Source organism: Papilio xuthus, unplaced genomic scaffold (assembly GCF_000836235.2).
Source record: "Papilio xuthus unplaced genomic scaffold, Pxut_1.1 DF827679.1, whole genome shotgun sequence".
In the NCBI taxonomy this organism is placed as follows: domain Eukaryota; kingdom Metazoa; phylum Arthropoda; class Insecta; order Lepidoptera; family Papilionidae; genus Papilio; species Papilio xuthus.
Window position 1 is genome coordinate 5,780,328 of NW_013530970.1, and position 23,119 is coordinate 5,803,446.

General features: G+C 34.7%; 1 protein-coding gene across 3 annotated transcripts in view; it reads right to left on the bottom strand.

Moving 5' to 3' along the window:
- The window catches only part of LOC106117785 (uncharacterized), an 81,505-nt gene that overhangs the window by 26,383 nt on the left and 32,003 nt on the right, over nucleotides 1–23,119 (bottom strand). For 2 of the 3 annotated variants that reach the window (XM_013312220.1, XM_013312217.1), the window contains exon 1: nucleotides 9,257–10,901. The exons of the other annotated variant lie outside the window; for it this stretch is intronic. In XM_013312220.1, coding sequence (XP_013167674.1) covers nucleotides 9,257–10,399 — 1,143 coding nt within the window. In that variant the 5' untranslated portion in view covers nucleotides 10,400–10,901. Of the gene's footprint in view, nucleotides 1–9,256; nucleotides 10,902–23,119 lie in introns of those variants that run through there. 3 annotated transcript variants of the gene reach the window in all.

Below are 23,119 nucleotides of genomic sequence, written 5' to 3' on the forward strand. Positions count from 1 at the left end.
GGGAACACCGAGGTGTTCAACGACGCCCATGGACATCAGCAATACCAGAGGAACCGCAGCTGCGTTGCCAGCCTTTGAGGTGGTGATAAGCTCGCTTCTTGAAGGACCCTAAGTCGTAGCGGGTTGGGAATAACGCCGAGGACAGACCATTCCACAACGCTGCTGTGCGAGGCAGGAAGTTGTGGAACTCATACTACTTAATTAGTAGTATGAGTTCTTACAGATTATGTTCTATATGTATGCCAAATTGCATCGAGATGAGATGTTCTGGAGATACCTTCCAACAAACATCCAGCCAACTAAGCAATAGCAATTATATTAGTAAGATAATAAGTTTAATAAAAGAACCGACCAAAAAGGATGAAAAAACAGAAAAAAACTACTTTTAGGGTTCCGTACCTCATAGAAAAAAAACAGAACTATTATAGGATCACTTTGTTGTCCGTCGGTCTGTCTGTCAAGATCCTTTTTCTCAAAAACGCGTGAAGGTATCGTGAATTTATTTTTAGATGTAAATTAGTTAGCAAACGTGACATTAGTCAAGTCTACAGTCAAAATTAATATTCACGTGTCAATTGATACAGCAATATACATTGCGCGTACATATAACACACCACCTTATTGTCCTATACAAAAGTGGCAATGAACTTCGAATTTACCATGTTACCATAATCGTGAGTATATCGAGGTAGCGGTATTCGAGGTCAGCCATAGATAAGAGTTTATTCACATGAAACCATTTAGCAAACTTTAGTAAACACGACGAGGAAAATACAGTTAAAAACAACAAAACATGTTTTTAAACAATTGTAAAAAAAAAAATTAAACAATAATACCGTGGGCTTCCATTGTTAAGCCAAATACTTCATAGGTAGCATACTAGCTGTAATCCGCGATTCCGTCCGCGAGGAAATAAAACAAAACATAATTAGTAGCCTATGTATTCTTCCAGACTATGTTCTATCATCATCAGCTACCTTTACCTCCCCACTGAGGGGCTCGGAGCCTACCCTAAGTTAAGGGTGATTAGGCCATAGTCAACAACGCTGGCCAAGTGCGGGTTGGTTGACTTCACACAAATCTTTGAATTTCTTCTCAGATATGTTCTATATGTATGCCAAGTTTCGGCGAGATCTGTTCAGCCGTTCTGGAGATACCTTCAAACAAATATCCATCTACTTATATCCCTACTACTATCACCATACCACTACTTATATTCAATGACTTATTAAAGTAATTTAATATTAATAAAAATGGAGTGTCTGTATGTAATATCGAAAAGTTATGTACATTTGCGTAGCTGATAACTATAAAACCAATTTTTTTTTATTTTGTCTGTCTGTCTACGTTTATTCTGGGACCAATTTTGACTGAACTTAAACAGGAATACGTTTATCTGATGAACACAGGCATATTATAGGTTAATTTTATTAAATTCTGCGCTAACAAAGTCTGGGACAACCACTACATATAATTATTGAGCCCCGGAGGTCCTAATTTAGTTCTCTTTCGCTTCCCACCCTTATTCTTATAAGGAAAAGATGAGAAGTGGAAGTGGACTTTCCGAATGAGAGCATAGAAAGGGAATCTTTTTTTGTGTATCCTTTTCCGTCGATTAAAGGTAGGCAATTCATATGCAATTGCGTATGTCTATGGGCAACGGTCACTTCGCTATTTCAGCGATTTCAGGTGGCCGCTCGCTCGTTTGCCACCTTATGATATAAAAAAAATAAAAACAATGATTAACACATATTACTTTAGGTTTAAAAATAAAAGTATGATACGCGGAACATGTTTGCGCACAATAAAATAATTAAAACAGATTCCCTCTGATAACCTAGCATGTGGTACACAAATGATTGATTGCAAACACATTTGATTAGGCTTAGAACATGTTGCATTTAATGAGCTACGTAAAAAATAAGAGCGTCGGTAACTTAGGTTAAGGACTTGACTTTTAATCTGCAGGTTTTAGGTTTGAATCCCGCCATGCAATTTGTTTTTCGATTTACATATATCCATTTCTGACAGTTAAAACTTCGTGATGCAACCTGCACATATCTGAGACGAAAATTCCAGTATGTGTAAAGTCAACTCGCACTGTGTCAGCGTAGTTGACTATGGCCTAGTTAACAGCAGTTGGCCCTTCGGGATAGTGAGCTGATGATGATGATGTAATAAATGCTTTCAACTTAATCAATAACTACGTTTAAAGCGACGTTTAAAATTCATTTAACGGTGTCCCTAAATGTAGATTTAGAATGAGACATTAAGGGATTGCTCAACTAAATATTAAACGACTATGAGTACGTTAGCATTAAAAATAAACTGCGAAAAACAATTATATTTGAATAGGGGACAATATTCTGACAAACTTCAGAATTAATTACATTTACGTAAATTATGTTGTAAAAGTCTGTATTGGTTGCACCATTTATGAGCAAATATCAATTAGATTGTCAACTTTATTTCTTGACTATAAAAGCACGTAGGTATTTCCTTAAGATAACTAGAATAAATAAATAAAATAATTTAAACTGTAGTCTTGTTTATCTATGCGTCATATTTACGTCATCGCAATACCAACATAACAAACAAGAAAGAAACGATAAAACGTCGTTGTACAGTGTTGCCCGTTCTCTAAATTGATTCGCTATTATAAAGTGACCACAGAGTAAACACGTCATTTGCTACATTATGGGGAAACGATAACATCCGGTATATGACTCAAGTTTACTTCTTAATTATATTGTAATAAACGCTGTAAACATAATATTTAGGACACATTAGAGATACTTGTAAATAGTCATATATTATATTCGAAAGTAAAGACGAGATAAAAAATATATTTATAACTAGCTGACGCCCGCAACTCCGTCCGCACGGAGTTAAACAAAACTTAATTAGTAGCCTCAGTGTGTAGCCAGTTTTGGAGACACCTTCCAACCATCCATCCATATTTTATCCACCTATCTAACCTTTCATATTTGTATTGTTAAAAAGAAAATAAATAAATATTGTTTGACAGTTTCTACATGATACATATATTATTTTAAGCAATGAATCCGACCCTGTTCAGTCAATGTACAATTGGCCACGTGTTTTTCATAAAAGATAACGGATAGAAAAAAAAGCAGATGTTACGCAAAAAGTTTTACTATGAACAAGCAAAATGTTTAGACAATTACACGTTACTAACGTAAATATTTTGAATAAAAATTAACAGAGTTCATGAACTTCGAAAAATGTAAATTCAATTATTAATAAAATGAACCTCAACTGCGATGTTAACAGATTTATTAATTTTTACAAAAAAAAAATATTCGAACTGTCTCAAGTTTAAAAGTTAGGTTCAATATATTCTTTGGCTGAATACTTATTTGCTAATGTATTAAAAAAAAACATAAAACAAAACATCCTGCGGAAGTTCATATCGCAAAGCGTAAACTTTTAATCAAGATCCTCATCAAAGAGACTTGATTCTATCAAAGTCGTTGGCATAACGAGTATTCGTTGAGCTTTGATTTATCTTATCTGTAACACGTCCTCAACGCCATCTGGCGGCGAGAAGTGGCAACTTTATGAGCCACTTCAATTTAGTACAAGAGTGTACATTACTGGAAAACATTCAACACTATTATGAAGTGACCATAAAGAAATATTTCAAAATAGGAATTACATTAAAGTTCAATAACCTTTCATCAAATTTTGTTAGAAAAAATGATGTCTCCTATATTAAAAATATCCTGATACTAACCATAGAATATCATAACCAGAGTGGCAAAGATTATTTTCTAGAAAGTTCTACGACCATTGCCAAATTACACAAACATCCATGCAGCTGTTCTCCATACCTTCTAACAAAAGTACATCCATACACGAAACTTTCGCATTTATAATATTAATAAGGCGAGTAAAGTGACAGAAAGCATACATTACTTAATTTTTTCTAGCTTGCAACACTTTATTCGACTTTATTAGTGAAAACGCGTATATTGCAACAAAAAGAGTACAAGGTACGCGGAATCAATAAACTTACGTCATATTGCGTAAGATTCAGGGTTGTTACTAATCAATTCCTTATTACTAAACAAAAAATAAGTAAGAGATTAGTGGAATTAGACATGACAGCTGATAGCAATGTATGGAAGAGAACTACATTCTGCCGACCATCTTTAGGGAAGAAGACAGGATGATGACAATTCTCGCTCTCTCTCATTCTCTCTCTCTCTCTCCAATGTATAATAGACGAAGTGCTATACCCGTATTGATATTCATTTGTACGTTTTAAGGAAAAACAGAAATTTGACTCTATAATAAACTGTAACAAAATATTAAAATTTATCATAAAACTTCTGTAAAATAATAGCAGAATTCGTCAAAAAATATTTTCCGGAAAATATATTAGCACAATATATTCCCAACCCTATATTATAATTGCATTTTTTCCCGGCACACAGTTAATTTTTTTCGCATTTCTCAATCGAGTTTGTTCACTCGAGTGCTGTTAAACATTATTTTCTATCTAATCTGCATTGCAAATCAATTTCATACGATTGTATACTCTGTGCCATAATTTGTATCGGGAACGAATAATTCTTTTTTTCTATGAATACAAAACATTTTGTTTATCTTTCGTTATAAAGTAAAGAACAAATGAACATGTTATGAAGGTGATAATTATACAGCAATTATACTAATTAAGTAATTTAATTCTTAGATTTATGAATTAACGTATCATTAGCACTGGCCAATAATGAATAACGCCGAAAAAAATCACAAATCCCAAAGGATTAAAGTAAACAAACGAAGCTTTCAAAATGACAATTTTATTTAAATGCTAGTCATTGGAATAGATCGAACTGGATTAGATTAGTACCAATTACTTTTGCTTTTATGTTTAGATAAATGACATAAAAAATAGAAATAATTCTCAGTAGGAACGTGTTAATTAAATCAAATCCAACATAGATTATCGATAATCATAAACACAGAAGCACTTCATAAATATTAAAATGGCGGCGTATGCACGAAGGAGGTTGCATGTCGACTCATCGATTGTAGAATTTATTTGCGTAATCACCGATTTGCTACTTACAAGAAATTAACATCCAATGAACCAACACTAGTGATATAAAATTAAAGAAAGAGAAAATAGTCTTTAAGAAATTAACTTTAAAAAATAATAAAATTAACTGCCACAGTTACTTGTTTTTTAAGTCGCAACCGAAGTCTTTAAGTGTAGATTTTAAATCTATAGGTTGGTTAATTAGCTTAATTATTTTCTAAGGAACAGCTTACGGGAACATTAAATACTTGAGGCAGTGGAAGAAAAACAGCGAAACGGTATCTAATATCTAAATTGTAACATAATTTGTGACATGTTTTAGACATTATCAAATGCAATCCTTTGGCGCGAATGGCGCGCTTTTATTGCAAAGTCAAGTGTCAGAATTATTAGTGAGGGGACATAGACGTCTACATTTTAGTAAGGCTAGTGTTGTGCCACACCGGCACAGTATCCGATTTTCTTCCTAACACATGTCTAATATAAATTGTCAACGTAGCAAGTTTCCAAGCGTACAAAGTTACGGTAAAAATAACTGTCGTATATTTATACAAACAATTTACGTAAATTTAACAAATTTATAGCGCACGAAATCCATCAATTATGTTAACATATTCAAAATAAAGAAAAAGAAGCAACAAAGAATAAAATATTTAAGTTCATACGTAGAAAAATGTAGTCAAAAATAGACTTATAGTGAATTCGGCCCTGGGTTATTTCACTGACCACATAAAAGAAAGCATAGTAAAGCGCTTTTAGCTGGAATTGTACAATGCATCTAAAACGTGGGTTTCCTTTGTAGAAATGATTGTCTGCCTATTTTACAACAATGTAAACCTTGTCTTAGAGATAACAGATGTTTATAAAATAAAATGTTTTAAAAATTCTTATTAATTTTCATTCTACATTTGTTTTAATCACGTAACCAAATTTCAAGGGCTTTTTTTGCATTTTTGTAGCAAAAAATATAAATGTTTCGTGGGAACCAAAAGACTCTTAACTTATACATTTAAAAGTGTTTTGTTTCAAGGACTAATAATCTTAGTAACAAATTGACGTCTGTCAAAGTCAAAAGCATAGACTATATAACATGTAAATACTCTTTGCCTTTGATTATCCAGTCCAGTATGTAATTAAAGGAGAACAAAAGTGAGGAGAAAAATAGGTTTTCGGAGACCGTTTGTTTAAATAAATTTCCTAAGTTTTGTCGTTTATTTTCATTTAATGATATTTCTAAAATCGACTTTCGATATGAGATCAAACTTGTATCAAGAACTCCATCTATAAGGTTATAAAATACTATGTTAAAATACTGTGAATTTCCACTGATAGTAGCTAAATAAAAACATCTAGTTATCTCTTTCTGCACAGAGTAAATGAAAGAGATAAATATATTTTTGCACATGTATTTCGGCAAAATTAGCTTATGGTTAGAATGTTTTGCGAATTAAACTATATTGAACATGCCACAATGTCGTCATCAATTTGGTTTCGTATGACAAGAAGTGTCATAATCGTATTACAAACTATATCCACAAAATATGTGTATGTGCAGATTTTAAACAATAAAAACCGAATAGAAAATTCACACCAAAATATTATTGTGTTTTGCTTTCAAGAATTTAAATACAATGTACTTTTTTTTTAAACTTTCCCTATTTTAAGAAGTAATTTCGAGCACATTTGAATAGTCTGCAGCAGGTAAAATTTTTTGTGACTATATTAAACTTTGTAAAATGTGAAAAAAAATATTTGTGAACGTCACTAATTTCGATGTATTAATATTAAATCCGTGGGACTACGATTTTTAAATGATTCTTATAGTGATCGTAAATATATTATGAACAGAATCAAAGTAACTAATGATTAATGAAATATCGAATAAACAAAGAAATTATTTTAATCTGTGACCTCATTTGACATGGCAATCCAACGTTAATAATTTAAAGAACGAACAACGATTATACAACAAAATGAAGATGTATTGTACAAGATACAATGACATTTACGTCTATAACATTTATATTTAGTTGCATAATATTCTGCGCAACCAAAACGAAATTGTTTATTCTTCTATTTGCTTTCGAAGCGTATTCAATAAAACTATGTTGTTATTATATTTGCGTTGTCAGTGTCTGTGTACTCGTAGTATCATGTTTCTTTGTAAAAAAAACCTTTTTTTACAAATGCATGCAAGTTATTTTGCGCCAAAACAACCAACAAAAATTGCCAGCGTAAAAAAAATCATATAGCCGCGAACAACAGCTGGTTATAAAAAGAGAATGCGTTAATTCAAACAGAAATTGTCTTAGTCAAGAACTTTTTTTTACACATATAAACGAAATCATTGCTTTTTATTTATTTCCACGTGTATACATACTAAATATGTTTAACAGTTAATCTTGATTTATTGACTTAAGATCCGATTAACATTTTAATCGGCGGTTTAGGAATAGTTCTAGACGTCAACAGATATTACCGGCTGTTTAAACTATATTAATCATTAGACTATTTTTACAGCTGTTAAGAATCCAAAATGATGTCGTCAATAGATAAGAATTCTTTGATAAACGTCTCCATTCAACTTTAATATCGTTTGTTTGAGTTTGTATGACGTATTCCGTGAATTGTAGGTCATGTGGTAGAAATTAATTTGAATGAAAATCGTTTTCAATCTTTTACTACTAGATGGATTTAAATATTTTGAATTTATTAACAATTCGTTTCAAGACGAATGATATTTTGGTATTTAAAGCTTAATTATATTAATGTTTATGTTGAAAAAAATTATAACATAACCTAAAATTTTTGACAACAAACATATTCAAACGCTGTTTGGATAAACGTACCAAAATGTTTCATCAAAACAAACATTAGCATATAGTAGGCCCTTCCATAAACATATCCGAACGGAACATACGTCACACTTGTTTATAATCCTACAAACTAATCTGGCCCGCTGAGGCCACTGCTATCGCGATTATTTCAACCTAGTCTTTATATATAATATATAATTCTTCTGTGAGTGTGTATGTCACCGAAGTTCTCTCAAACGACTGGACCGATTTTTTGTGTGTGTTCAAGGGGATCTGGGAATGGTTTAGATTCACAATTTTGTCCGCTGGACAATGTTTTTTTGATTAATTTTTAATTTATTAGTAGTAGTTGATTTTGGAATGTTTTACATTGGATCAGACAGACGGCGCTACCATCGCAGTGTCAAATTTTAAATAATATTCAAATATTCAAATTAAAGACGTGTAGACAGGACAACGTCTGTCGGGTCCGCTGGTTAGGTATAAAAAATGTCACATAAGACCAAACAATAAAAGACTATTCAACAACATTTTTGCGACAAATTTTTTGACATTAACGGGGATAGCCCTGCTATAGAGCTACTATAATTTAGTTTCCCTTTTGCATACCGGGCCAGATAAATTTATCGGACTACAGTCACATTGTTAGCAGCACGTCGCATTGACATCGTCTACTTAACAGGAAATCCTGCGCAATTTGACATCATCGACCGTCAGCGCCCCCTTAAGGAGCCCATTTGCAACTCATAAATGGCCCTGCTTAATTAATATGCCGTTCGATACAATGTCCAACTATAAAAAAACGAATGGCTTCATTTAAAAGGAAAGCAATCAAGGTGACGTTAAATTAATTATTTTATATTTTATCTATATTCGATAGTTCTGTTGCAAAATCTATTTCTTAATGAAGAATATAATTAATTACGATAAATGTTTGTTTTAATTGCAAATTAATGATGTTAAATACCTAATAGCATTTTACAGATTTGTTTATGTTGAACGTAATAAAGTGAATTAGTCACTAATAACTACTAAATATGTATATGTTTGTTGCTTTAAGTCCGTCTAGTATTTAAATTAACGTATTAGGATCCCCGTAAATACCCTTTGTTAAGCGTCTCATTTGTCATTGTCTTCAAAGTGAATTTCCGTTATAATGGTTTTAACAACACTTTGAATGTGTTAAGTCAATTTTATAAATGCATATAAGAACTCAATTTACTCCATGTGCATATAACAACAAGGAAAGGAACATTATAAATATGTTTACGCGTGACTTGTTAAAAATAAATTTAATTGTGATAGTAAAGTGAGCGCGTTAAAATGTACACAATGTAAATTGTAAACAAATGAGCTGCTACAATAAACTGACCTCATCCTCCTCGTCCTCGTTGTAGAAGGGATCCGTGAGCAGGTTCTTCCAGAAGATGACGTCGGGAGGGACGGCGTAAGCATCATGGTCCCGTAGGTTAGCGTACAGAGGGCTCTCGCGGCCCACACCCTCCGAACTAGCGCTTACGGAGCAGCTCTCGACCTCCACGCTGCCGCCGCACGAGCACCCTTCGTCCGTGTAGCTGTATCCGTACTCTATCTCTTCGTAGATGTTCTCGTCCGTGGTGAGCGCGTCGCGCACCGGCTCATAGCCGTCGTCCGGCCGGTCGGGCGTCATATCGCCGACTGAGCGCGCCTCCGAGTCGACACGGGCGCCGGCGCACCTGTCACCTTCGCGGTCGTCCTCGCGTACGTCACACACATCTTGCATATCGTCCACCTCATGCAATGAGTACACCGAGTAAGAAGGCGGAGTGAACTCGCCCGCCTCGTCGAAAGCAATCCGCGAGATGGTAGCGTGATGTTGAGACAGCACCCGCCGGAGGATCTCGTCCGAATTGTGGAAGCCGGTGGAGTGCGCCCACACCGCAGCGTAAGTCCGCGCCGCCTCGACGCCCGAACTGCATTCCTTGTAGCTCCAGCAAGTGCTCTCCGAGTCGCTGTCCGAGTCGAGCACCATCGCCCCACTCGTAGCCGTCCTCCTTGGCACTGGCACCGGCGCACTGCGTGTCACATCACTATCCAACATTTCATCACTTTTGGCGGGAGTACTGGTCACAAACGACACATCCGAGAGACTTGACTCACAGTCACTGACCGCACCGTTCACCACACAATCCTCGGGCACCGTGTCCATGTCTCGCGTCGCGGGCTCCATCGCCTGCAGGCACTCGTCGAAGATGTTCAGTATGCTGAGGGAGACCTCTTCCTCCGCGGGAACGAGGTTCCTATGGTACTCGTCCAGCTTGTAGATCTCGGTCCCGAGCTGTGAGAGGATGGCATCGAAGGCGTCTTCCGACTCGGGCTCGGGGTCCGCGGGCGGGCTTACTGCGACTAGAGGGTCGTACTCTTCTATGGAGGCGCGGATGAGGGCGAGCCACTCGATCACAGGCGTGGCGGAACGGTCGGCGCGCAGTGTGGCCGCCACGGCGCTCGGCACCCAACTTGCGACCTCGCACGCCATGCCGCCGCTTGCTGCCACCGCAAAACCCGATAACCGGTGTATGAATCAACGCGTGGATTTCCGAGAAGAATTGCCGTTCACCGCGATCATTGTGCGCTCGATACTATATCGTTTGCAAACAACCTCGGCAACGGTGATCGAGCTGAGCGACCGATAGCGACGACATTTGCACTCAGCTGCGATTGCTTATCGAAGACATTATTTTTAATAATTCCTGCTTACAAAAAATTGTCTTTTAGCAGAAGCGTTGTTTTTAATTAACGATAAATACTGGCCGGAATATTCAGCACAACGCACTATTTAAATAAATTAAAAAAAAAACATAAATCCGTCACTACGACGTTGACGTTTGTTCGCGCGCTTTTCCTTGTCGATTTAAAAAAAAGCGTGTACACGGAAACGTCCGCGCGCGGCGCGTGCACCGCGCTAGTGGTGTGCCTGATGCCCGGCAATTAATTGGATGCGTTCATTCTCACTGGAGTCTGTGACCGATATTCGACGTTATTTCTGTGGCGATGGCGGAGCACTGGCGGGCGCGGGCGCGGGCTCGGGCGCGGGCTCGGACGCGTGGCGTAACCGCACTAAAAACTAAAAGCAAATGCAATGTGCATTAGATAAATGAAGCAGATCGGACTACCTACATAGTACAAACGCGCACGTGTTCCGAACTCCCGGGTCGCAAAGCTTTAACAAAAGTCCTAACAACATTCACTTGAATTCTAAAGACTAAAACTTCCTTATTAGCTTATAATGATAGATTTAAGCTTTAGTTAAAGGAAAACTTTAAATATTTTCCTGTGAATGGGCTTCCTCTTTCGCTTTAGCGCGCGTTTGACAACGAAACAATGTTAGAAATGACAACAGTACGTAATCAAGTCAGCTATGTTTTTCAACATAATAGAATTCCGTATCATAATAACCGTCAGATGATTGCATTACTATGTTATTTATTACATATTTGAATACTTCTATATAATATCATAACAAAAAGATATTAAATAGTATAAAATATAACCAAAAAAAACTTTACTTCAGCTTTCTTCTACACAAAAATCTATACTGTTTACTGCGAATGGAATGTATGGATAGATGTTTATTAAATCTCCGGAACGCCTGCTATACAGCCTGAAATCATGCTGAAATTTGGCATAAATGCAGAACATAGTCTGGCAGAACTCATAGGCTACTAGTCGCAGACACTAGCTAGATATTTTAGTCTGTGTTGTCAAAGAGTATGTAAGGTATAATACCTCCAAGTCACTACAAAATCATCACAACACAAACTACGTCTATAAATTATATGTACAACATGACCTAATAACACGTGAGCATAACATTAGCAAGAGAAAGTTGCGTAAAACGAAAGCTTTTATAGCGATAGAGATTAGAGATTTTAATACATAGAGTATTTAACGATTTTAAAGTTATAATAAAAAAAAACATAAACACTGGCAGCAAAAACAACGACCAAGATGACATATAAAAGAAAAAAAAAGTTGGTATCTCCAGAACGGCTAAACGGATCTCGGAACGTAGTCTGGAAGAACACATAAGATACTAATTATGTTTGTTTTTTAATTCCGCGCGGACGGAGTCGCGGGAGAAGGCTAGTTATCTATGGCTATTGTATTACATACAAATATAAACATTATTAAAACCTACATGGAAGCAAGCATTGTGTTATGAAAAGAAAGTGTGTCTGTGAATAAATTAGCATCGATTTAAGGGCCCGCAAGAAACTTTATTTAGCGGGCCGTGATCTGGAAGCTCTAACAAACGTACAAGGAACGTCTTCAAAGCACAAGGCATTCATTCAGTGGCGAAATTAACTCTCATTCATAACATCTGCAATACAATATGTTTAGTATTGCTGAATAAAGATCATTTTTTCGGGTCCACAAGGCCCATTAAGGCTAGGAATCAAATATGTTTAAAAAAAGAACATGGAGGGACCCTCGAAAGGTCCGAAACAAGTCAACGGACGATCATACGAAAATTAAGCCATTTTTAATCAGTTTTATGACATTACTAGTTATCACCTTCGATAAAATAAATATTAAATAGTCTATGTGTTCTTCGAGATTCTGATATATGCCAAATTTTCTTGAGATGCCTTCTAACAAACATCCCTCCATCCTAACATTCGCATCTGTATTAGTAAGTTTTCACGAAAGTTTAAACAATTAAAACAAACAATTAGGACAAGTTTAAACAATTAGGACTACTAAAATAAATATTATAAACGTCAAGAGTTTCTTTGTTTTTTAATTAATTTTCATGTCTATTTATAAAAATATCACACATTTTCCTTGTTTGTCGTTTTTTACATGAGTAGACATCGCAATGCCAGTCTGTTGCGACGAATTGAGCTCCATTTAGCGTAATTAGCGAGAGCCAAGTTTAAATTGAATGAATTGACGACAGTGGGCGCAGCTGACACTCATTTAAACGAACTCATAGCATGTAACTACTTATTACATTGCTAAGACGTCTGTAGCAACTTTGCTCAATGTTGGTATTTGATGTTCCAAAAATTGTTTGCCCCAAAATAATGTAGATGGCGCTAATGTCGTCACAGAGTAAAAATTATCTTATTATGCCAATTAACTGTGCTAGTTCGATAAAGTGGTACATTTATGATAAATGCTTAAAATATTTGGCGAGTTCATTCAAAAGGTTACACGATAACCTGTGATATCTTTATAATATAATGTAAACAAAATATGCATGAATTTAAGCACAAACATATTAAGATATTGCCTTTTATTTACATACTAACTGTTGCCCGCGACTTGCGAATTATAAATAAAATTTAATTAGTAGCCTATGTGGTCTTCCAGACTATGTTCTATGTCTATGCCAAATTTCAGACAGATTGCAGCTAGAGATACTTTCTAACAAACATCCATCCATCTATCTTATATTAATATTTACATTATAACACTTTCGGTATGCGGGTTGAATAGGGCTGTCAAATTTGTATAAATGTAGACTAGGTGGCAACCCTAAAGTTGAATCATCATTCGAAAGACCGTATATGCTTAGTAATTAAAAGGTCACGCCTGGTGACCGCGCGCCCGCATTCGAATCCAGTTGATAACGTGAGCCCTCATTTCTTGTACTGCCTAATTTAGTGCTTACGGTTATGAACATTAAAATTATAGCTCATTTAATTTTATTGATAACATATTTGATAAATTACCATAAAATTTAGTATTCTTCAAGCAAATAATATTACTTGTCGATAAAAGTAAGATATAATAAGAGCTGTGAAGTGTCTTATTATGAAAAAAAAAACAAAATTAAAACGCAATGAAATAATTTTAGGATATACCTTTAAATATGTACATCATCAGCTCACTATGCGTCCCCACTGAGGGGCTCGGAGCCTATCCTCACGGGTGACTAGGCCGTAGTCAACCACACTGGCCAAGTGCGGGTTGGTTAACTTCACACATATCTTTGAATTTCTTCTCAGATATGTGCAGGTTGCAACACGATGTTTTCCTTCACTGTAAGACGTACATGGCGGGATTCGAACCCAGGACCTGCAGATTGCAAGTCAAGTGCTTGACCCCTGAGCCACCGACGATGTACACCAACTAATATTATCATGTACTTTGACGCTAAAAAATTACAGTGTGAATAAATAATATCAGCAATAAAATTAATTATTGTCGCGAATTAGACGTAATTTAAAATAAAAAACAAAAAACGTTTTGACAACAGACAAGTGACTTTACAAATACCCGGCATCCGGTATGGCCGCCGTTCCCGCCAACTGAAGACATGGCGGGAAAATTAAATAATCGAATTCTATTTCGTTTATAAATACCTTAATAACATAATCTTCTATTATAGCGTATATTTATACAAATGATAGATAAATTAAGTAAATTGAATAAAATCTCTTATTTTATTTCAGTTGAAAATAAATATTTTCTTACGTTACAAATTACGATAAGAGATTAGTTTCTTTGAATTGGCAACATCGGGAATAAAACCTATTAAAATATTAGATTGGCCGTTAAAAGAGACAATAGTAAAAAATTAAAAAACTAACCTTGGATTTCTGACACTGAAATTTCTATATAAAATATATCGGTAACTGACGCTGGCTAATGCACAAAAACGTCGGAAGCCAAAAATAAATAAAAAGAAAATATATCGTCATCCCTGTCTTTCATATTTGATTAAACAGAGATAACGATATATTTTACACTGGGATTTTGTCCTAGAAACTCACGGTATTCTTAATAGTAGCTAAAAGAAGAGATAGATATGATAACATCTGACATGAATTTCATAACAAACATTAGTGGCTGTTTTATTTCCATTGTATTACATAAACTAATGAAAAAAGTCGAAGTTTTCGTCATATTTATTCTATACAACAGTTATAATTCATCGTAGCTGACAAAAAGCGTTCATCATTCGACATTAACATAAAAGAAATAAACAGACATAAGTAGGATAGCGTCTCGATGCATAAACATGGCCGCACCACAAACGTCATGTTCTATTTGCCACAATAGGGCGAGTGAATGCATAATTAATTGATTACAGCTTATACTATCAATCAATACGTACGATTTGTAAAAAAAATGTGGTATAACATGAATTATGAAGAAAATATTTGTTACAGCACAAATAAACCTACGATGGGCCTATCACGAATATTTGTAAAAATCACCAGTGTATCGTTGTGCAGCGCCATCTATCGGGCGTAAAGTACACCAAAATTTTCATACTAATTTAGACATAATTAACGAAGACGAAACAATAGCCCTTGCCGCAAATATTCGTGTTAGGTAAACAGGCCGTTCGCTTATTTGTCACATTTGTACTATAAAATACGATGGGGTTCGATTAAGAATGTTTTCCACGTAGCTTCAGACATGTTGGCCGCAATTAATACGGGAAAGTTGATTGACAAGACGTAGAAAATACAATTTCACAAATATTCGTTTGAAAGTATTACAAAAAAAACTATAGAGTTCTTCATAGTTAGTCATAATTATAGTAAGTTAGTCATGATTAGGCGTAAAGTAAATTTTGAAATAAAATATTAATTATGAATACAAACCAGTTTTACAAGATTAAGAGAAATATTCATCATATCGTTGCTGTTAAATAACAAAGATTAATAGCAAATAAACAATAGTTACTTAATCAGTAGTTGTAATTAATACATTCAAAATAACAATAAATTATTTATGAATACCAAAGCTATTTTCTTTAATTCTCAAATTAAGAACAACGCCATCTGTATTTCATATTAGTAATAAATTACTTGATTGCTTTAAGTCTAATGCCAAGTGGTATAAGCAGAGATATTAATTAGTCCACATTACGTACGTACCATTCTAATCCAGCACTTATCGTATTATGTAACTAGATTAGTCTCGACCTGAATCTGCTAGATGGTTAATAATATTTTTTCTTATTACGATAAAAACAGCGGGGTACATTTAACCTTCACCCGTATTAAGAATACAAACCGTAACGGTACAATGTTTATCTGTCGTAGTGGGGTTCATGGCGTGTGTTGCCATAACAAATATTTATAAATAGCCAACGTCCGCCGGCCACGTGCTGATTTGATTTATGGTCCTCGCACTGGTATGGGAAGGTGGAAATTACTATGAATAGATTAACATTATTATTAGGACTATACTATTATTAAGTTTTTAAAGGGTACACTGAATTTTTTACATTTATTTTTCTTAAGTTTTTAATACAAACTATTGATTAGTTAGAAATCAAAAGGACCCGTTTTTTCTTTAATTAGGTCTTTGGTTTACGAAAGAAAATAAATCAAAGATTGGCTAAACGTCTGCAAATTAAAATATTTTAAGTTGAATAATATGCAAAAAACAGGATTTCAATTAGGATTTTTTATTTAATCTGGTTAGAAAATTTAACGTTTCATCAATAAATGCGTTCTGTGTATTTTCTTGTATCCCATAAATCTAATGAATGTGTGGTTATCCTAATCCAGTTGTATGGATGTTATGTAATAGCTACAAGGTATGATACAGCGCCTTGCTGTGGGTGGTCGCAATCATTATTAATAATTTTATATAAGGGGACCTATTGAATAATAAAATCTATATTTTACATCGCGGTTTGTGTGAAATCGATTAAACTTTCTTTTAAATAAATAATAATTTTCATAATACGAATATTGATAGCTACTTTTTCACTTCAGAAATATGAAATAACAATTTCGTTAGACAAATAATTATTTTATTTTTAAAGAAAGATTATTCTTTATATGTTTTAATGATGTGATATAAATGTTATTAAATTTCATATTGTTTTTTATCTTTATAAATATAATATGACTTTGATCATGAAAAAATAACAACTTGGTTAAATAGCAAACTTAAATTGTATCAAAGTAGTAGTTTAAAATAGCGCCATCTGTATTTAGCTTAAGACAACGCATTGCAGTCGTTCTTCTCGTTTGAGACACCCAGTTTCACTCCACAGCTTTAACACTAGATGGCATTGTCCGCAGAAAAATTGTGAGGAATCTTAATATTTATAATTTCATAACGATTAAATATTATATAACATATATACAAGGTAAAGGATGCTAAAAAATTTACAAAAAATAATAAACAGACGACAGGCGTCAAATGGAAATTCTACGTCTCGTCTGATATAAGGAAAGAATGAATAGGGCAGATGGATTTCACGGTTGGGTGGCGCATTGAAAGGGGAAATATCGCAGGACATCTTTGTGAAGCGGTCGTTTTGGTATTTCGGCTAATTCAGATGGCCGCTTTGTGCAGTCATTCAGAGGATCAAATATAATCATAATTCAATTAAATTTTTTGTATTTTCATTTATAGTACTTATTTCCTTCCTGATTAAGATAAATTAAGGTAATTAATCCAATCATGTAATAACCAAATAAATTCGAATCATTATTAGCGATGATTCATAATATGAATACCTAATTTTATTGTCCTATTTTAAAATTATCATATTTTTTTTTTGAGTCAACAGCCGTGAGATAATACAGCCGAAATACTTATTGTATTGAAACAAAATTATTGTGTTGTTTTTTAAAGACAATGTTAAGGATTAAATTATAATAAATTATGTAAAATAAACAGTCTTCTGATCAGAACATACAATTGATCCAGTCGAATGCTTTCTTTGACCTGAATACGAAAATAAAGAGTGCACAAATTGTGTTGACCTCGGCGCACTGGCTGAGCGCGCCAAAAACAACTTTGCTTATCTGTGGCATTACCGCTAGGTGCCGTTTGCCGCCATTATCGCTTGTCAATTTTATAACTTCGTCTATTTTTGCATTGAAAATGATTTGAAGTTGTGTAAATCATAAAAATGTTACTTACTAATAATCGAAAACATTTTATTACGCTGTAAAATCGTATTTAATGAACATTTTGAAAAGAATAATCTGGAAAGAAAGTCGTATGACTAGTTTCTTAGCAGGAAAGGATCTTACTGGTTTTTAAATGTTTAGAAAAGTGCTTAGATGTAATACTATATATATATATTTCACTGACTAAAAACTTGTATTGATTCTAATTGTTGGCTTTGTTGAGAATGTGCGGGATAACAAGATGTTTTTGTATACTTGGTCTTAGTAAAGTTGTTGAACCTTTGCATTAAAAGCAAGAGCAAGGCCTGTACGTGGGAACCGGGCCACTTAACCCACCCTGAGGTGATTGCAAACCAGTTATCCGCAAGTCCACAAGTTTCAATATTCTGTGACAAGCTTAGAAAGGTTAGTTCTGAGAAGTTTTTCTATCTTATTTCTATGTTGCCATCAATAGCTTTGCTATTGAGAGACCGTGGGTTTTTGAGACCAATATATCCGTTTCAAACATATCGTCATCCTTCTAATTAGATAATTATCTATGACGTGTTCGATATAACAATATATATTAAAAGGGCATTTTGGTGTCGGAAACTCTCGATAACTGCGCTCGTAATCTTTTAATGTTCTAAGTCATTTTATTTCTTATTTTGCTACCCTAAATAACGTACGTCACTAATATAAATATACGTTAATATGCTGAGAAGACATGGTAATTTCCCGAACGAATTATATCGTTTATGAGACAGCAAAAACAAAAAAGAAGTTTTTGAGTTGCCATAAACTTTAGTTGGACATCGTATTGTCATTTTTGTGTCCACAGACTACATAATACGTAGCCACAGAGTTTAATTGTAAATATTGATTGTTATAAACATTTAATTAGTGTATGAAGGACGCGACAAGGTCGTCTCCCACGCCTGTGATAAAGTCCGGACGGACAGACAACATTTGATTAGAAATCGGTATTTAAATAACCGGTTTATTAATTAATTTACAGCACTGAGACTGGAAAAGTTTAAAAAGCAAAAAAAATAATTAATCTGTACCTTTTAAGAATTTATAACCGGCTTTTAACACGCACACAATTTTTAAACATATTGTAATATTTGGTTCTTCCATTATTACTAGTGCCCGTGACTCCGCTCGCGCGGAATTAAAAATGAAACTTGGTAAGTAGACTATGTATTCTTCCAGACTATGTTCTACATCTATGCCTAATCAGTGTGATACATTGAGCCGTTCTGGAGATACCTTCAAACATCCATCCATCTAAACATTCACATTTATGATATTAGTAAGATTAACATTTAAGGATATTTTGTTTACTCTAAAATTAACACATTCAATGGTACAGCGATTTATTCGTATCCAAGTGAACTCGTCAGTCATCAGGCGACAGGCAAGTCGGTAGCATTGAACGTGTTAACTGTAATAATAATTACAAATGTTGGTGCGACGCCAAACCGTCTGTCCTAGATTCCTTCTGCTATATTAATATCTGATTAACGATTTATCCTGTCGCAATTTAAAAATAAACTGTATTTACTAATAGAGAGAGTTAAAAGTTGAAAGTTATATCAAAGAGTTGTAATCATAAAGAATAAATCATGAATAACCTATTAATTCACACTAAGGGCTATCTGAGAAATCATTAAAGGTCTATGAGTGTGGCAGTAATGCTATTAAATTCTAATTAATTAATTGTGTCCAAAAATTAAATAAACCACAAACAACGAAAGAAGACCTGAATTTATCTTACGTCTTACTTATATTATTAATGCGATTGTTTAGATGTATGGGTAGACACGGATATGACGGCTGATAAAGATGTATGGAGGAGTAGTACATACTGTGCCGACCCTCGATAGGGATAAGGGCAGGTTGATGATGATGATGTTTAGATGTATGGGTGGATGTTTGTTTGAAGATATCTTTGTTTGGAGACATCTGACGATTGAATATGGATTAGATGTAAAACATTGTTTAGAAGAACACAGGCTACTAATTAAGTTTTTTTTTAATTCCACGCGGATGGAATCGCGGGCGACAGCTAGTTGTTAGTAATTTTTGAATATATAGGATATTTTGCAAGAATTATTAATCAATTAAATTTTAAAAGCGTTAAAGGATTACATGAATCACTAGAATCGTCGAAGATTTTCGCGACAGTCACAAATGCGGACCACTTTCTGGTGCCAAACTTGGCTGCCAGTGGGCGCTGCGTAGGCATCGAATACCGCTAATGTTCTTAATCGTATAACCGATGTTTTAAGTTTAATATGTTCCGCCTTCTTCAAACCACAAGATTTTAATATTGTTCTCGTTATAAGAGTGATAGTCAGCCATATTGGTTTGTTTTGAAACAACTAACGATGACATGACTGCGGGGCTGGACATAGTGCATTCGTTTCGAAACGATTCCATAGCGAACTTCAAAAACGTATGATGTTGTTTTTATTATTCGCTTGAAAGAGCAGGCAAAGGAACTAAGCCATACAGCCTTGTCTTTTTTATTTTGAATATAAAGAGCTTAAAAATGTATGAAACTGACGCGCGATTACGTGATTTATCGAAAGTTATTGCCAGTTCTAAACAATTCTGAAAGTCGTTATTTTAGACATTATTAGTAAGAATCCTTTGACGCGAATGACGTGCTTTCGTTACAAAGTCCAGTGTCAGAATGATTAGTGAAGGACATCGTCGACATTTTAGTAAGGCTTGTGTTGTGCCAGTACACTGGCACAGTGTCGGATTTTCTTCCTAACAGTTATGGAATCGCTTAGGAACGAATACACTTTGTATTGCCCCGCTGATCATTGTACAACAAAAATAGTAACATGACCTGTGTGGTACAGTGAAAGTGCATCAAGTGTACAACGGTACACGTCCGCGCTGAGGTCCAACCTGTTCTTTGCGGACGTGGGTCAACGATATTCTCTACGTTTATTATAATTAAATATTACAGTATCCTAGGGAGGTATGCAGAGATTGGTTGATTCCAAAAATAGCTCCAATCCTCATCTGCTCACTATACGTCCTTAGTGGTGACCAGGTCTTAGTCATTATTTTATAATTTTTTTTATATCATAAGGTGGCAAACGAGCGAGCGGCCATTTGAAATTGCTGAAACAGCGAAGTGACCGTTGCCCATAGACATAAGTAATTGCATATACATACGTTGCCTACCTTGAATCGACGGAAGAGAGGATGCATAGAAAGATAATATTTTCCCTTCCCATGCATCCTCTCATCCGGAAAGTCCACTTCCACTTCCCATCCTTTCCTTATAAGAAAAAGGGTGAGAAGGGGAAGAGGACTAAATTAGGCCTCCGGGACGCAAAAATAATCTTTTTTTATTTTGTTATTTAATGTTCACCTCGGCACGTTTACGACAAAATTACATTAATATTAAAATTGACGATTAAATGTAAATATAATATTTAAAAGAAAACTCAGTAGAATAAACCTACAAAATATGAAGTAAAATAAATCGAGAGTAAATTAATAAGAAAAACATGTAAATAACATGACTGGAATAATAAAATACAAAATATAAAAGTAAACGACCTATGAAGTAGCCAGCACAAAATTCATTTGACCTTTGCCTGGTCTTGTTAACGTATTGGGAACTTTAGGCCAATCGCGGTCGCCGTCTACCTCTACTAGCCCACTAATCATTCTACTATATTTAGTGAACCTTTATATTAGGCCTTACTAATATTATAAATGCGAAAGAAAATCTATTTGTTTGTTCTTCTTTCATGCAACAACTACTGAACCGATTTAAGTGAAATTTGGTACACATATAGTTTAGACCCTGGGGAAGGACATAGGCTACTTTTTAACGCGAAAAAAAGGTTTATAAGGGGTTGAAAAGGGGTGTTGGAAATTAGTAAGACTACATTGTGTGTCGTATTTTTTGCAGTTAATATGTTTCGAAACTATTAAACCGATTCGAAACATTATTTTACTTATGGAAAGCTAAACTATCATCGGATGAATTACACAATCTATATTACTAGGCTTTTTAATTCGCGGATGAAGTCGCGGGCAATTGCTAGTTTAACGTATTGAGTAGATTGCTAAAAATTGTTTATTAATCTTGTAACCATAGACCGAAGAACTAGGGCTTAGTTAGAATGTCCAATGCTAGGAGGTTCAGGACAATAGTCGAATGGCGGGACCATGCAATCACTAAGCCTATTCGACCTTTTTGATGATACGATACTTATATAAAAGATCTCATTCGATAATCAAATTGGTTTGATGTAATTCATGCATTCAGTGTTTGTTGTTGTCACTCCCACGGTTTGCGAGCAACGTTATATACGTTATACATACATATATATATATAAAACTGTGGTTTGCGGTGAAAGGAAACTGCAGCGGCTATCAATTTATACAAAAACTAGCTTTTGTCCGCGACTTCGAGCAGGAATTAAAAAAAACACTTGGTAACCTATGTGTTCTTCCATAATATGTTCTATATGTATGCGAAATTTAAATCCGTTTATCCCCTATGGAGATACTTAGTAATAAATATCCATCCAAACATAAAATAAAAATTACTCATATTTAGAAGAATTTTACTAATTTTACAACATTGTCAAAAAATTATTAACAAAACCTATCTAAAATAACATTTTATTTGATATCTCAAAAGTGGTATAACCGTGGGTTTCTGAGACCAAAACCCACATTTAAATCATATTGTTATCTCTGATTTGTCAAAGATAATAACAGAGATGACGATATGTTTTATACAGATATGTTCTCAGAAACCCACGGTTAATCACTCGTATATTTTTATACCATCAATATAAAAACTGCAGACATAACAAAAATTGTAATCCCACTGAGAAGTGTTGAAAAAACCGCCTAAAAATACCCGCGCAATATTCTCGAGTGGAAGTTATCCGATGACCTTTGGCGCGGTGAAGGTCAAGGTCGAGAGCGTGACCTTGAGCCACTGCAGCATCCGAACTGCCTCCCACAAGCCTCCAGGGAGGCTCTGTGATTAACGAACCACCCCTCGCGCTAGGGGATGAGGCGTATTGTACTATTACAATGGTCGCACAACATTTTATTTAAATGAAGCATTTTTTAGGTTTATTATTATGATTTTTATGTATTAGCTCTCGTCTGCGACTCCGTCCGCGCGGATTTTAAAAAACTTTATTAATAGTCTATGTGTTCTTCCAGACTATGTTCTACATCTATGCCAAATTTCAGTGAAATCTATGCAGCCGTTCTGGAGTTACCTTCTAACAAACATTCATCCATCCAAACATTCGCATTTATAATATTAGCATGATTATGCTATTCAGATGAAGAGGAAATAGTTTAAAACACCTACA